The sequence below is a fragment of the Hemicordylus capensis genome, chromosome 2 (assembly GCF_027244095.1).
Source record: "Hemicordylus capensis ecotype Gifberg chromosome 2, rHemCap1.1.pri, whole genome shotgun sequence".
Taxonomy (NCBI): Eukaryota; Metazoa; Chordata; class Lepidosauria; order Squamata; family Cordylidae; genus Hemicordylus; species Hemicordylus capensis.
Window position 1 is genome coordinate 415,762,603 of NC_069658.1, and position 16,688 is coordinate 415,779,290.

At 46.5% G+C, this 16,688-nt stretch overlaps 2 protein-coding genes across 3 annotated transcripts in view; both read left to right on the forward strand.

Annotated features, from left to right (window-relative positions):
• Nucleotides 1-893: 893 nt before the first annotated feature.
• On the forward strand, nt 894-4,878 carry DNAJC22 (DnaJ heat shock protein family (Hsp40) member C22). Its single transcript, XM_053289753.1, has 2 exons — nt 894-1,738; nt 3,848-4,878. The coding sequence occupies exons 1-2, from the start codon at nt 917-919 to the stop codon at nt 4,025-4,027; spliced, it is 1,002 nt and encodes a 333-aa protein (XP_053145728.1). The 5' UTR covers nt 894-916; the 3' UTR covers nt 4,028-4,878.
• Nucleotides 4,879-13,436: 8,558 nt separating this feature from the next.
• Nucleotides 13,437-16,688, forward strand: part of SPATS2 (spermatogenesis associated serine rich 2) — a 75,601-nt gene continuing 72,349 nt past the window's right edge. For both annotated transcript variants that reach the window (XM_053300228.1, XM_053300229.1), the window contains exon 1: nt 13,437-13,794. The gene's annotated coding sequence lies outside the window, so the exon portion shown is untranslated. The remainder of the gene's footprint in view (nt 13,795-16,688) is intronic.

A 16,688-nucleotide genomic window follows, 5' to 3' on the forward strand; every position in this document is an offset into this window, starting at 1 on the left:
GCTGGTCATGTGCCAACTACAATGCAGGAATTGTGCATGCAGCAGCATATCTTCCACATCCCTGTGATTGGTGCAAATGTACTCTGTAAGGCACAGGCCAATAAGAAGAGATTGGACTCTAGTGCTTCATCCCCCTCCAGCCTGTCTCTCCACTGCTGTCAGTAACCCTGGGTGTGCCACGGTGCCCTTTGGCCACTCCCCCTCCCCCTCTCCCGGCAGATGCCCTGTGCCCAATCCCATGACATTCCCCCAGAAGGAAGGCAAAGTCCAACCCAGCGGCCCCATGAGATCAAAGGCTTTCTGAGTCCACATTGTAGCCCTGATGAAATTGCTGGCATTGCTTCACTGGGAGCAAGCCGAAAGGTATGTGGCTATGGTGCTGGAAAGGCCGTTCAGGTGACTGTCACCAGATTTGCACGTCTCAGATTTCTCCTGTGGGCCCAACAAGTGGTGAGTCCAGTCTGGATGGATCCAGCATGTGGAGGTGTGGAAGTTCCGGGGATAGAGAGCACAATGGAAATCCTTTATCATGGGGGTGGCTGGCCCTGGGGAGGCATGGAAGAATCTCCCAAGTGTGCAATTATTAAGGTCAAGAGAATCAGTCTGGCCTGGAGAGCTCCCGCCAGTCCCTGGTTTTCATTCTGTTGGGTGCAGAAAAAGAAATTGCAGGTATTGGTAGGAGGGAGAGGGGCACCTTGGTAGGAATTATAGTCACAAATCTGGAATAATGCCCTGAACCCAGCATGGTCAGGGTGCCTGTTCTTTACATAACGATTACCTCTCTCTCTCTCTCTCTCTCTCTCTCTCTCTCTCTCTCTCTCTCTCTCTCTCTCTCACTGCTTCAGGACTCCTGGCAGCCTGTGAGATGTGCTGAGGCCGAAGATGCTGTATGTGTTCAAGGCACATCTGGTGAACAATGGCCAAGCGGCTATCGGTGGCTTTTGTCCTCTGGGCTCTGGGGGGCCCTGCTGGGCTCCACCATCTCTATCTGGGCCGGGACAACCACACCCTCTTGTGGATGTTGACTTTGGGGGGCTTTGGAGTAGGGTGGCTTTGGGAGCTGTGGCTGCTACCTAGTTGGGTGGCGCAGGCTAATAGTGCCACAGAACAGCACCAGGATGAGCAGCCACCTTTGAGCCCCGTGCGCCTCCTTGGTCAGGCCTTGGTGGGCATCTATTTTGGGCTGGTGGCCTTCATTGGCCTGTCATCCTTGCCTGGTTTCTACTTCCTAGCTCTGCCCCTGGCAGTGGGCCTTGGAGTTCATTTGGTGTCTGAAGTCGGTGACCAAGCTTCAGATCTTCAGGGTACCTTGATGGCTGCCTTCATAACTGCCCCCATTTTCTATGGTCGTCCTGTGGCCATCTTGCCCATCACTCTCACAACCACCATAGCAGCCCAGAGGCACCGGCACTATAAAATCCCCAGGGGCACCAGTGAGAAGCTTAGTGCACGACTGTACCGACTGGGTCTGGCTTACCTGGCTTTCACCACACCATTGGCCTACTGTGCCTTCTACAACACAGCAGCCACTGCCAGTTACATAGCCAGCACTATGGGGACCATGCTGGACTGGCTCAGTGTATTTCCATCAGTGGGCGGCATTATGGAATCAGTGCTTCTCCTTCCCTACCATGGCTGGAAGACATTGGGCTTCAGTGGTGGCTACTTCCAGGAGTGGGAGAAAGTGTTTGCATTTGTACAGTCTTTCCAGAGTGAAAGGCAGCGGATGGCATACCAGGTACAGAGCCCTTCCTTACTACTCAGCTCAGTATTTGTGAGAAGGTACACTGCAAGGCAGACCTCGCACTAGTGAGGTGGGATCACTATGTTTGTGTCGGGCTAAATTGTGCAGGATGCAGGAGATCCATGAATGGGTCTTGTTAAAAGAACCCACAGGGAGAGTGAGTGAGTGTACAGTTTGGATCAGGGCCACAGTACTGGATGGGGTCACAGATCCTCCCCACCGCCCGACCAATGCTACAGCCTGATTGCAATTGTCTTCCGGATCACCAGCTGTATGTTTTCAGGGGGGTGCTTTACGTTTGAGAAGCGGTATATAAAGAATATTCCAGAAGTGCAGAATTTGCAGGAGCGGGTAGAGTTAAATCCCTGTCTCCCAGTGGTGTGACTTTGGTGGTCCCACTTGGGACCCCCCCCCAAGTTGCTTTTGCGGGGGGGGGGTGGAGAGGATATCAGGAAGGCCATTCCTGGACCTCCTGCATCATGTGTACTTCACCCCTAAATGTATTGTGTTGGGTGAGAGAGGGAAAGAGATGCCAGATTAATGGATTCTTCAGCCCAAAGGGCATACTTAAAAGATCCAGGCCCTGGGCCCACAACCCCACTTTTGATAATTAAGCTTAATCACTCAGCTCAAGAATAATTATGTATGTTTTGTAAAGTCTCTAATATTACGTGCCACAGTATGAAGGTGGCAGCAGCAGAAGGCCCGATGAGGCTAGACGCTCCCTCCCATGCTCTGTGCAGGTGCCTCCACTGCTGGACTTCCTTTGTGGGAGGTAGCTGGCAATTTGGGGCTCTGAGCAATTCACTGGGGGCCCATGCCCCATGGGGCCACCCACTAATGATGCCCCTGCTTCAGCCCAACACAGGGATGGGAAAGGGAGGTTGGAGTGGGCTTTAGGGTAGGCAAGGCTCCTTGGCTGCCCCATTTTTCAAGTGGGGCTAGGAAATGGGGAGCCACAATTCATAGATCCTGACTCAGAGATAGATTTTACTAATTATAGAAGCCAATGGTGCCGTTATCAAAACAAAATAAAAACAAGACATTTGTAACCCAGACTAAATGATTAGACAGAATACAAGTTTATTAAAAAGTGACACAAGTAGTAGTGGGACATAAGAATCTAATTACAGCAAAAGAAATAGAAAATGGGAAGTCTTTGAAAAAGCTAGTTATTCATCTCATTATTTTTTCTTCTGTTTTTAGCATCTAAAGCATAAAATGTGATTAGGCTAGTAATTCTGCAGTCTTTAAATCATTAGTAAGTAATTTAAAATGTAATAATGTAAACATGAGACCATTCAAAACCAGGGCTAACTCTTTAGCTCTAACCAGAGAGCAGAAAGAGCAAAAAGGTAAACAGTGTGGTAACTTCTTGTAAGCTGTCTGCTGTGCATAGCCTGGGCCAAGCCCACACTCTGATCTCTTTCCTCTAGATCTTAGTCATTATTTTCTGAAATCTTAGAGGAGAGAATGCCAGCCTTAAAGGCCAGCAAGTTAAAACTGAAAACTATGGAGCAAAGACGTCTTTTTATGATTTGGCAGTTGGAATCCAAGGCACCCAGAGATTGCAAACAAGGAGGGAAGCATCTTCAGCTTTGATACTTTTGGGACAAGGAGAAGGGGAAAATGGGGAAACTAGGCAGCTCTGAATTGCACATGAAGGGAAGTGAGTGCAGAAATGCTTGGCTTCCCGAAGTCCTATAGAACTTCATGTGCTTATTACATATGCTGTGCCACTAGTTCTGTTAGCTATTTCTGTAGAACTGCTGTTGTGTCATTAGCTAGGTCTTTACCAGGGGTTCTCAAATTTGGGTTCCCATATGTTCCCATTACAACTCTCATCATCCCCAGCCACAATGGCTTCAACTATTGTGGCTGGGGATGATGGGAGCAACTCCAACAACAGTAGGAACCCAAGTTTGAGGGTCCATGACTTACACCAGTCTTGCAGCAACCCATCATAGCAGGTTAAGCTGGACCATTGTTCTTGGCTCTGCCTACTCCAGCACTACCCATGCTCATGTCAAGGGCTGCCTGATCCATTTGAATATCCCTTCTACCTCACAGCTCTGATAGATTTTCTGCCCCTCCCTTTCTTAGGTTTTAGGTCTCCATGATGATGCCACAACTGAGGAAATCAACAAAAGCTACCGGAAGCTGGTGAAGCTTTGGCATCCAGATCACAATCGTCAGCAGGCAGCAGAAGCCGAGAAGCGTTTTATTGAGGTTCAGGCTGCTTATGAGCTCCTTACACAGATGAAGAAATCGAAACCTGTATGACCGGACTCCTGGATGTCTCGCTGGAGATATAACAGCTCTGTGTAATATTCTGCTGCTGGGGGTCAAAGCCTAACTTTGGAAACCTTGGTGTTTTAAAATTCATTTTATATTGTTTTGTTTTATATTGTTTAAAATATGCTGTAAACTGCCTTGAGGATATATTAGCAAAAGGCAGTATAGAACTACAAAAATAAATCAAAATAAATAAAATAAATGGCTCTCTGCTGCAAGGGGCACTTCCCTAAGAAGCTAAGGTGCATGCTTAGGGTAGTACCTTCTTTATGTGTCAAATTGATCCAAAAGATAAATACACATGTGGCCAACCTGAGGCTCTCCAGCTGGGGTTGTACTACAGCTCCCATCATCCCCTGCTGCAAGAAAATGCCCCCTGGGACAAGGTTGATGGGCTTCTCCCCCACTCATCTTGATGGGCCCCTCCCCCGCTCACCTTGCCCCTCTTCTTCAGAGAGAGGCAAGGAGGAGAGCAAAGAGCAACATTTGAGCACATTTATCCCCTTTGCTCAATTGTTGCTATGCCCCTATCCAACACATAGATTCAGTTTGGAAGCTTCACATAGGTTCCTCACCTCCAGTACTGACTTTTAGACACCTGCCTGTTCTGTTTACCCAAGCTTTAACAGTAACTGGAATCTCTTGGTTTGGACTTCTATTTGTATTTTTATTGCTGGTTTAAAAAAAATATTTTGGATTAACTTTTAGTTTGTTTTAATTATTGCTGTTGGGTAGTTGTGATATTGCTTTTAGCTATATTTGTCAGCCAGCTTGAGGGCTTATATAGAAGAAAGGCAAAATACACATGTCTTTGAATAAATAAAAAAGCAAGCAAGCAATTATTTCTGGGTTGTGATTTAAAATGAATTTTCTTATACTTCAGTGAGATTCTTTCTAAACCTTTGCTCCGGAAGTAACTTTTAAATGTAAAAAACAAAGAAGAAGAAAATCCTTACGGAAACCAGATAGCTCCTGTCCAATAAATCAATTTTAATTGCTTCTCTTTGGACCTTCCAAATTCTTCTTTTGTGTGCCTTATGATTTAGGAAACATAGGAAACATAGGAAAGGCTTCATCCCCTGAAGGGAATATCTTGCAGTGCTCACACATCAAGTCTCCCATTCATGTGCGACCAAGGCAGACCCTGCTTAGCTAAGGGGACAAGTCATGCTTGCTACCACAAGACCAGCTCTCCTCTCCAAAAAAATTTTTTCCAACTGCCCCGGCGGGGAATCGAACTCCCCACCTTCAGCTTCCCAAGCAGACGCTTACCGCACTCTGACATTAGACTTGTTAAAATCTATATATAGCCATATACTGAGTCAGACTATTGGTCCATCTCGCTCAGTATTGTCTACTCAGACTGGCAGCGGCTTCTCCAAGGTTGCAGGCAGGACTCTCTCTCGGCTGTATCCTGGAGATGCCAGGGAAGGAACTTGGAGCCTAGATGCTCTTCCCAGAGCGGCCCCACCCCCTAAGGGGAATATCTTACAGAGCTCACACTTCTAGTCTCCCTTTCGTATGCAACCAGGGCAGATCCTGCTTAGCTTAAGGGGACAAGTCATGCTTGCTACCACAAGACCAGCACTCTTTTTTCTTCCCCCCCCAAGACCTTTTTTTCTTTTGTTTTTCTGTGTGTGCGTGCAGAGATGTACCTAGGTAATTTTGGAGTGCCCCCTGCCCAGCTGCTGGACGTTAAGCATCATTTCCCTACACACACATCCCATGACACAATATTTTTAACATGCGGGTTATTGAGGACACAAATAGCAAGTGAACTCACAAGAATATAAAACAGGTATGTTCATGCAAATATGCATTAGCAGAAACATTTCAACATGCAACTTAACATATTCCCATCCCACATATTTATTTCCCCACTCTCCCCTCTGTCTCTAAAGCAGAGGTCATGCTCAGCCGCCCAGCGCAGGTCACAGTCACGCTCGGCGGCCTGGCACAGCATGGGCCACCAACACAGCAACCACACCACCCGGGACAGACTAAAGAGGATTTGAGGGGTGGGGAGGCCCTGGACGTAGGCCTGGAAGTCCATGGGTAAGATTGCTTCTGTGTGTGTGTAAGTAAAAGACAGCTACATTTCACAGGATTCACATTAGGGATTTGTTTGATATACTTACAGTGCCAGCTGGGCCCAGCAGGTGGCTCTGTATGGCTGTTAAGAAGCAAAGAGAGAACCCAAATGAATAGAACCACTGTTTTAATGCAGGTTTCAAAAATCTCCTGGGGAAAGAAAAATGATCCTAATCCAAAATGGCTTTGGACATAGAAAATATGTGTATATAAGTTTCAGAACAGCAAAACCATTGTACATGCTGTGGGCATGAATGACCATGGGCAATGGGTTCAAATCTACAACAGTTCAGACAGGTTACCGGAGACCTGGAGGAGGATGTTTGGTTGCCACAAGGATAAATATAAATATTTTGGGTTGATTTCAATCATGCATGTTCAGATTCTTAGACTGACCCAGGATGCACTAGAACTCAGCTGTGGAACATGTTTGCAGCATCACAGCTCAGAAAAGATTTGCTAAGGAATAGAAATTCTGAGTATATTAAGACGCAATTACCTCACTCTCAAATAGCCACTGTCTACTGCTATTCAATGAAAAATGATATTCAGTGCAAAAGGCCAATTCCATGCTAGGGATTGTTAGGAAGGGGACTGAAAATGCATTACACTTGATCTTAGCCAAAAGGACGAAAATAAAAATCCTAATGCTAACGGGGCAAAGAGGCACCTTTTACCGTGGTGGTTCTCTTTATTTAGCAGGGAAAGAGTAACTGGCCCTATTCACCCCCAGCACAGTACTTCCAGTGACTGTTGCTGGTGTGTGTCTTATGTTTCTTTTTAGAATGTGAGCCCTTTGGGGACAGGGAACCATCTTATTTGTTTGTTATTTCTCTTTGTAAACCGCCCTGAGCCATTTTTGGAAGGGCAGTATAGAAATTGAATTATTATTATTATTATTATTATTATTATTATTATTATTATTATTATTATGCCCTTATATAAATCTATCATGCGGCCACATTTGGAGTACTGCGTGCAGTTCTGGTCACTGTATCTTAAGGCGGACATTGTAGAACTGGAAAAGGTGCAGAAGAGGGCATCCAAGATGATCAGGGGCCTGGAGCACCTTCCTTATAAGGCAAGGCTACAGCATCTGGGGCTTTTTAGTCTGGAAAAAAGGCGACTATGGGGGAGACATGATAGAGGTGTATAAAATTATGCATGGAGTAGAGACAGTGGACAGAGATAAATGTTTCTCCCTCTCTCACAGGACTAAAACCAGGGCTCATCCCATGAAACTTATGGCCAGGAAATTTAGGACCGACAAAAGGAAGTACTTTTTCACACAGCACATAATTAATCAATGGAATTCTTTGCCACGGGATGTGGTGATGGTCACTAGCTTGGATGTCTTTAAAAGGGGCTTGGACAAATTCATGGAGGACAGGTCTATCAATGGCTACTAGTTTGGTGGTTATAGGCCTCCTCCAGTCTTGGAGGCATGTGCCTCTGAATACCAGTTGCAAGGGAGCAATAGCAGGGAGCTTTCCAGATTAAACCCTACAACACTGTCACTATGGATCTGCTAAGTGTGCTTCAGTACTTCCACTGCAGTCCCTGAGCTGACAGCAAGGGGCCATTCACATTTCTGATGCTTTATTTCGGATTTTATCTTTGTGTTATAGTGCTATAATGTTGCAAGTCCATTGCAGAAAAATAGCTGTGTTTTCCCATTGTAGGAGATTCTGAGGATTGTTTTCAATACAATCCTGCCAAGCCGAAGCATTTTACCCCTGTTGCAGCAGCGGGTAATCTGGAAAGCACCCAGGAGAGAGGGTGTGTCTTCACTTCTTGCCTGTGAGCTGCCCAGAGGCATCTGGTGGGCCACTGTGTGAAACAAGATGCTGGACTAGATAGGCCTTGGGCCTGATCCAGCAGGGCTGTTCTTATGTTCATCTTTGACAGCAGAGAGTAGTGAGAAACTACTGAACACAATAGCACAGCTGCTTTGAATATCAGGCCAAAGACAGGATGTGGGGGTTTGGATGAGGAGAGGCATTTCCCATACACACCCCATTTATCCAGCTGGGGCCAATTGTGATCTGACTTCTTGCCTTGAACAGCTGTGCCCATTTGCAGCCATTTCGCCTACAGCCAGCCAGCCAGAGATATTGATGAAAGTTTAAATGTGTATATTAGGGTTGTGTGTTGTGTCAGATCTGACATTGGCTATGCCGGAATATAGTCATCCTTCACCTACCGTGGTTTTCCCAACTGTGGTTTTGAGTATTCGTGGCTGGGAAATTATGACTGGTCTTGCCAACTGCAGCTCGAGTATATGGGATTTCTCATGGAATTTTGTTCTGCAAGAAACACAGTTTATGCTTGCAAGAGGCAGGAAAGAGTGGAGGGAAAGATGGAGGAGTGAGAGAGACACTGGAGAGGAGGAAAGAGAGAGAGAGAAACACACACACACACACAGAGGAAAGCAAGAGAGACAGCAGAGTGGAGGAAAGAGACATGGAGGAGAGAGGAGAAGTAGAGGTGTTAGAGAAGTGTGTGCGTGTCCAAGTGTGCACACGTGTACCTGTCCTTTGCACAGTGCATGTGTGTGTGTGTGTGTGTGTGGAGAATGAGGAGAGAAGGGTGCTGTGTTTTTACTGTTTTTTTCTTTGCATGTGCTGTAGGGTGGAACTGGGGAGAGAAGAAGGGTGCTGCATTATGTAAGCTCAAGGGTGTTTTCTTCATTGTAGGTAGGGGTGTGCAATTCGGATTTTCGGGTGATTCGGCTCGGACCCGAGCCGAATCACCCCCGTTCTGTTTTGTGCCCGAATCTGGGTCACCCGAATCACCCTTGATTCGGTTCGGATTCGGATTTAATCCGAATCTGAATCCGAATCGATTTGGGGGGGTAAAAAGGGGCCCAGGGGCAAAATTTTGGGATGGGGTGGTAGTGCCCAATGGGTAGAGTCTACCACCCCAATTTCAGGGGGATTGGGCAAAGTCCTGATTTTTTGTGAATTTTTAAAGTTTTAGTGACTTTGGGGCAGTTCGGGGGCATAGCATGGGATTTGGGCAAAAGGAGTGGGGTGGGGTGGTAGCGCCTAATGAGTGCAGGCTACCACCCCAATTTCAGGGGGATTGGGCAAAGGGCTGATTTTTGGTAAATTTCTGAAAATTTCATGTCTTTGGGGCAGATTGGGGCATATTGGGGCAGAAAGTGGGGGCTGGGGCAGAATAGTGGGGTGGGGTGGTAGTGCCTAATGGGTGCAGGCTACCACCCCAATTTCAGGGGGTTTGGACAAAGGGGTGATTTTTTGAGAATTTTTGAAGTTTTGGTGACTTTGGGGCAGTTTGGGGGCAGAAAGTGGATCTGCCCCAAAAGAGTGGGGTGGGGTGGTAGTGCCTAATGGGTGGAGGCTACCACACCAATTTCAGGGGGATTGGGCAGAGGGCTGCTTTTTTGAGAATTTTTGAAGTTTGGGTGTCTTTGGGGCAGATTGGGGGCAGAAAGTGGATCTGCCCCAAAGGAGTGGGGTGGGCTGGTAGATAGTGCCTGATGGCTGGAGGCTACCACCCATCCCCAATTTAAGAGTGATTGGGCAGAGGGGTGAATTATGGTGAATTTATTTGTATGAGGTTTGTCTTCATAAGGTGAAGTGTGCTAAAGTGATTACTTCCTCATATTATTCATAGTAAAGGAAAGTGTGAAAAAGTGAAAGTGGGGTCATGAGAGTTGTTTAATTGAAAAAAATCTCATTTGCTATGATAGAATGAGAATTCACACCTCAGGTGTGAATTCTCATTCTATCATAGCAAATGAGATTTTTTTCAATTAAACAACTCTCATGACCCCACTTTCACTTTTTCACACTTTCCTTTACTATGAATAATATGAGGAAGTAATCAATTTAGCACACTTCACCTTATGAAGACAAACCTCATAAAAATAAATTCACCAAAATTCACCCCCTGCCCAATCACTCTTAAATTGGGGATGGGTGGTAGCCTCCACCCATTAGACACTATCTAGCAGCCCACCCCACTCCTTTGGGGCAGATCCACTTTCTGCCCCCAATCTGCCCCAAAGACACCCAAACTTCAAAAATTCTCAAAAAAGCAGCCCTCTGCCCAATCCCCCTGAAATTGGTGTGGTAGCCTCCACCCATTAGGCACTACCACCCCACCCCACTCTTTTGGGGCAGATCCACTTTCTGCCCCCAAACTGCCCCAAAGTCACCAAAACTTCAAAAATTCTCAAAAAATCACCCCTTTGTCCAAACCCCCTGAAATTGGGGTGGTAGCCTGCACCCATTAGGCACTACCACCCCACCCCACTATTCTGCCCCAGCCCCCACTTTCTGCCCCAATATGCCCCAATCTGCCCCAAAGACATGAAATTTTCAGAAATTTACCAAAAATCAGCCCTTTGCCCAATCCCCCTGAAATTGGGGTGGTAGCCTGCACTCATTAGGCGCTACCACCCCACCCCACTCCTTTTGCCCAAATCCCATGCTATGCCCCCGAACTGCCCCAAAGTCACTAAAACTTTAAAAAATCGCCAAAAATCAACCATGAACCGAATCACCCGAATTTTTTTTGCCCGAAATTCGGGTGATTCGGCTCGTGTCCGAAAAAATTTGGGGGACATCGGGGGTGATTCGGTTCGGCCCCGAATCACCCGAAATTGTTCGTTTCGGGCACAGATCGTTCTGTGCCCGAAATTTTTTGCACATCCCTAATTGTAGGGAGAGGTAGAGAAGCGGAGGTCGGGGTGGGGGGATTAGTGGTGAGAGAGAAAGAGACCAGAAAATGGGTCCAAAGCGTGCCAGAAAGGGAGAGGAAGGTGCTGTGGCCAAGGCATGTCATGTCCCTGCAGGACAAAATCAAAGACTTGGACTGCCTGAGGGAAGGCCAAAGCAACAATGTGGTTGGAAGATTGTTTGGGGTCAATGAATCGACCATTTGCACCATTAAGAAGAATGAGACGGCCATCAGAGGCAGTGTTGCCAGTGGGATTCAGTCCTCCGTTAAAGTCTCTTGCACGCCACGAGACCCCAACATTGAGAAGATGAAGACCATGAACATTTGGATGGAGGACCAGGCACAGAAAAGGTCCCTTCTTAGCACCTGCATGATCTGCATCAGGGCATGAAAAAATCTACAAGCACCTGGTAGAGAGCACTGGAGAGGGAGACCCTGAGAAGTTTCAAGCCAGCAAGAGATAGTTTGAGAACTTCAAGAAGCAGTTCAGCCTTCACAGTGGGAACCTTGTTAGGGAGACTGCCTCTGCAGCCACTTTTCCTGATGAGCTGAAGAGACTGATAGAGGAGAAGGGCTGGGCTATTTGCCTGACCAGATGTTCAATGAGGACAAGACTGGACTCTTCTGGAAGAGGATGCCTAACTGCACCTTCCTCACCAAGGAGGAGAGAGGATTCAAGGCTGCAAAGGACAAGCTGACCCTTCTGTTCTGCTCCAAGTCCTCAGGTGGCCTGATGGTGAAGCCCATGATCGTCTACAGGTCCCTGAATCCACAGGCACTGAAGCGGGGGAAACATGAACCACCTCTCTGTGTTCTGGAGAGCAAACACAAAGTAGAGGGTAATGTGCACCATCTTCATGTCCTGATTCAATGACTGCTTTGTCCATGAGGTGGAGCACTACCTGAGGAAGAAGAACCAGGCTTTCAAAGTGCTGCTGTTGTTGGACAATGCCCCAGGCGCATCCTCTGGATTTGCTGCATGCCCACCCCCACGTGGAAGTGGTTTTCATGCCTCCCAACACCACGTCACTCATCCAGCCTCTGGACCAAGGCATCATCCAGGCCTTCAAGAGCTATTACACCAGGCGCAACTTCGAACACATTGCTGACCTGATGGATAGCAACCCTGACATAACCTTGAAGGAAGCATGGAAGGGCTACAACATCGCACATGCTTTGACCATCATTAAGGAAGCGATGAACAAGATAAGGAGCAGCACCCTGAATGCCGGCTGAAGGAAGCTGTGGAAGGAGGCCGTGAAAGGAGGATAGTGGCTTCTGCCAGACAACTTGGCAGTGAAGGATTTGTTGACATCCAGTTGGCTGCTGAGCTCCTGGAGTCACACACTGAAGAGCTCACTGAGCAAGACCTGGAGGCCCTGATCAAATCATCCCGTGATCAGGAAGAAGCTGGGGAAGAAGAGGAAGACTGCAGGGCTACTTGAAAAGCAGAAAAGGTTCCTCAAACATGCCTCAGAGCTGGCAGACAAGGCAGTGGACATGGACCCCTTCATGCAGTGCAGCCTGACATTCAGGCGAGAGATTTCCATGGCTTCCCTCCTCCTTTGAGCAAAGAGTGAGGCGATCAAACTTCCCAGCCCCGTGCCAACTGGATACTAAATGAGAGGCCCACTTTTTATTTTATTGTAATTTCTTAAAAGATCAAAACTGACATCCAGTTCAATGGAATTATATCATCAAACTCTTTCTAGGGGTGTACAGGAACTTGCACTTTCTAATTCCAGTACTGAATAAACAATACAGTATCTATCTAGAAACAAAGTGATCTGTTGCAGTTATCTTCACTACAGTATTCTACAACTTTTTCTCCCGTGCACAGGCCTTGCATTTATTGTTCTTTTCGTTAGCATTGCAACCAGCTTTGGGAACTCGTGTTGAAAAACAGGATAAAACAAACAAAAATCAACAAACATTATAAAAGCATTTCAGCTACACATGATGGCCATTCTGATGCTTAGAAATCACGGGTGGTGGGGGAGTGCTACAGGAATTTGGCTGCACAACAGCATTGTCCCGGACGGGCTCCCGAGCCGCTGAAAACTGCGTGACAGGCAGAAATTCAATCTTTTCCGGAATATAAATGTAGCGGTGAGGAAATGGTATTTACTTATTAAATTTATATATCTCCTCTCAACAAAGCTGCACAAGTGGTTTACATAACAGTGAAATGGGGAGATGGTTCCCTGATGGTTTGTCACCCTGCGACAAACACGGGGCGGGAAGCTTCATCCGCTGGATTTCTGCCTGCTATGTACCAGTTCAAGGATAGGAAGCTTGCCAGAAAAAAAAGGTGGCCATCCGGTAGAGAGGAACTCCTCCCAAGATCCAGCTCTGATCTCCCATCCTTGGGTAAATTCCGTCTTAAATTCCATCCTCGACTCATTCCGAACTTCGGCTGTTCCCGGAAAGAGTTCGGATATTTTCGCCTGCTTAAGGACGGCCTGAGCCTTAATTCATCCAAACGGTAGAAAAAGGGGCGGGAATTGTTCCTAGGCGCTACGTTATTGGCCATTCGCAGCTTCTCGCCACACCCTTCGCTGATGGAACGGCTCGTGCTCCGGTGCCTTTGTCAATTGGTTGTCTGTTGCGCAGGGCTGTCGTGATTTGGTCGAAGGCAGCCTCTTTAGTTTTATCCGATTGGCCGTTCTTAACGCCCGGGCCCATTGGGTAGCAGGGGAGGGGGCTTGGGTGGCTAGAGCGGCCCCGTTGTTCTCGAGCCGAAGTCAGCCTTCCACCTCGACAGATCGCTTCTCATTTTCTCCTATTGGCCGAAGTTCTGAAAGCCAGAAGACCCTCCCCATTGGTTGCGGAGGAGAGGCTCCCCCTGCACGATTGGCTGCGGGGCTCGTGGGTGCTTCGTTGCTGCTTTCTCAGTCTCTCGCTGACTGGTGGGCGGGGCTCGCTCCCCCGGTGCTTTGCGGCTGCTGCGGCCTGAGGTGAGGCGGATGGGGCGGAATGTGGGGGTTTTGACTGTGGCTGAGTTTTTCGTTTGGGGTTAGGAAGGGAGCTTGTATGGTTGGGGGTGATATGAAGGGGGCGACGACCGGGAGAAAGGGCGGGGGTGGGGGGAAGACGGGCGAGTCGCCGCTTGGAAAGTGGGTGGGTGGGCTTAGAGTTGGGCCAGCCGGCAGGCCACTGAAAGGAAGAAGGGGTAGAATGGGCTAAGGAGCGCAGGAGGAGGTAGCTAGCCAAGCCTCAGCCGTCGTATTTCTCTTCGAAGCTGCGCTTAATCCTGCATCATATACAACAGGACTGTCTATTGCTATGTTACCTATACAGAGATGGATAAGAAAATGCCCCGAATATGTTATACTAGTTTAGCAAAGGAGTGTTGGGGGGGGGGGAGGGGAGGATGCTGGCCAGGGGGACATGATAATATGTACAATCATATATGGTGTGGAGAAAGTGGAGAGAAGTTTTTCTTCCTCTCTTATGAGACTCAGGATCATCCAATGAAATTTATTGGCAGGTGATTCAGGAGAAAGTACTTTTTCATACCATATGTAATTATTAATTATGGGATTCCTTGCCCCAAGATGTGCTTGCTAGCTTAGAGGGCTTAAATATATTCATGCATAACAAGACTATCAGTGGCTACTGAATATGATAGCTACAGTCCCTCCCAGTTCAGAGGTGGGATGCCACAGAATGTCAGTTCCTGGGGGAGCAAGAGTGGAGAGGGCTGTTGCCTTCATGATCTGCTGGATGGCTTCCCAGAAGCATCTGGTTGGTTGCTATGGGAAGCAGGATGCTGTACAAGCTGGACCTTTGGTCTCATCCAGTAGGACTGCGCTTACATTCTGAGTGCATTTCCCTTGTCATTGAATAAATGGAAGGAATTGCCACACATCAGGGCTTGGACTTCCAGATGCTCTTTTGTCCCAGGATCTTTCTAGCACAGAGGAGGGGGAATAGTGGATAAGGCCATGGATAAGAACAGTAGGGAATAGAAGAGCAAATGGGAGGTGGTGGTTCAGAAAGGTGGTGGGGTCATGCAGTAGCAGTTTCATGTTACTTTACTGCTGATTTTGTTCCTACTGCTGTTGGGTTTGCACCTCACCAGCAGTGAGTTTGTGTTCAAAATGTTTCCTCATATAAGAGTAGCAGTAGTTTTCTCCTGCAGCGGTAGTATGATCAGTACAGAAGTGAACTGCTGGAGGGAACTACTGCTGTCTTGAAAAGGTTGGTATAAATGTATCCTAAGTGTTATAGAGCGCTTGAAAGGATAGGGGGAAAGAACTTGTGGGAGATGAGGAAATTGGACAGAGTAAAGTGGAAGAAAAGGTTGTGTGGGAATGGGCTGTCTTCTTGTTGCTTTGTATGTCTACCACATATAATCCATAGTAATGCTACTGATTGAAAAAACAAAGTTGTAGTTCAAGCCTACGTATCTTAATAAATAGTCTGAAAATAATTCGGGTTTTGTACAATGGATTCTGTGTTTGTTTGGGACTGACATGGGTTCAAGTAATAGCTTGACTGTGAACTTGGATGATCTTTGGGAGGTCACAGTTCACTTCTCTAAAACGTTTATCAGCAATCTCCCACCATACAACAACCTGGTCTTAACCATGTTTAGTTTAAACTAAGTCCTGTTGATTTCAATGGAACCTTCTTTCAAGCAATAGTGTTTAGGATTACAGCCTGAGTGACATAAGGATTGCTTTGCACAATTAAAGTGCTGTATAAATAATTATATTTCAAATTCTAACTGTATGTATAGTTGGTTAAGTTAAAATATTACAAGCAAATACATTTTAATTTGGTTTTAATTCTGAAACTTGTACTTTAGTTTCTTGGTTACAAAGACATGGGCTGACATCCGGACTAAATTACTCCTGAATACTCCTAGTGAAATTAAGTAGTCCTTAAGAATAACGCAGCAGGAAAATGATTTGAATAGCAAGCCAGAGGTTCCCGGTTCGAATCCCCAGTGGTATGTTTCCCAGACTATGGGAAACACCTATACTGGGCAGTGGTGATAAAGGAAGATGCTGAAAGGCATCATCTCATACGGCGCAGGGAGATGGCAATGGTAAACCCCTCCTGTATTCTACCAAAGACAACCACAGGACCCTGTGGTAGCTAGGAGCTGACACCGACTCGACGGCACACTTTACTTTAGAATATCTATTGAGTAACTTAATATAAATATTAGTCATGGTGTATAACTTCTCTGGGGCACTTGGTACTTGTGTGGTAAACTTACTATCTTGTAAAATTGTGTATGTCTATGAGAATAATTGTTAAGTTACAAATTGTGCTCCTTGCAGAGATCTTCATGTACATGATCAACAAGACTAAAATAGCATAATAAGGGACTGGAGTACTCAAAAGCCAATTAGCCAGCTGCTGCTGCATAACATAGATGATGTTGTTCAGGCTTGGAAGGAAGAAAGGTCGTCCTCTGCATGGAATCTTAGAAAGCAAAATAAATTATAGATTTGTTCTCTAGGCTACAAGTTTTTCATGGTGATGGTAGGTGTAGTTCATGCAGATTCAGTGGAAAATTTAATAAAAACACTTCATTCTTGTGTGCCTTTTATCTAACCATGAAAACACATACTCAAGTGTGAATTTGTCACAGAATTCTTTAGAATTATTCAAAATCTGTTGGTAAAATCACCATTATTACTTACTTCATTCCGTCCTACCCTTCCTCCAAGGAGTGACATACATGGTTCTCTCTCTCATAAACTCACAACAACTCTGTGAGGTAGGTTGGATTGAGAGAACAACTGGAGGAAGGTTATCCACTGAACTTCCTGGCTGAGTGGGAATTCAAACCCTGGTCTCCTCCGTTCTGTGTGCTGACACTAACCACTATATG

Bases quoted from the DNA above. Each gene is read 5' to 3' on its own strand.
- DNAJC22 (XM_053289753.1), top strand. From the start codon at position 917: ATGGCCAAGCGGCTATCGGTGGCTTTTGTCCTCTGGGCTCTGGGGGGC. The intron at 1,739-3,847 runs GTACAGAGCCCT...TCCCTTTCTTAG, and splicing joins GGCAGCGGATGGCATACCAG to GTTTTAGGTCTCCATGATGA.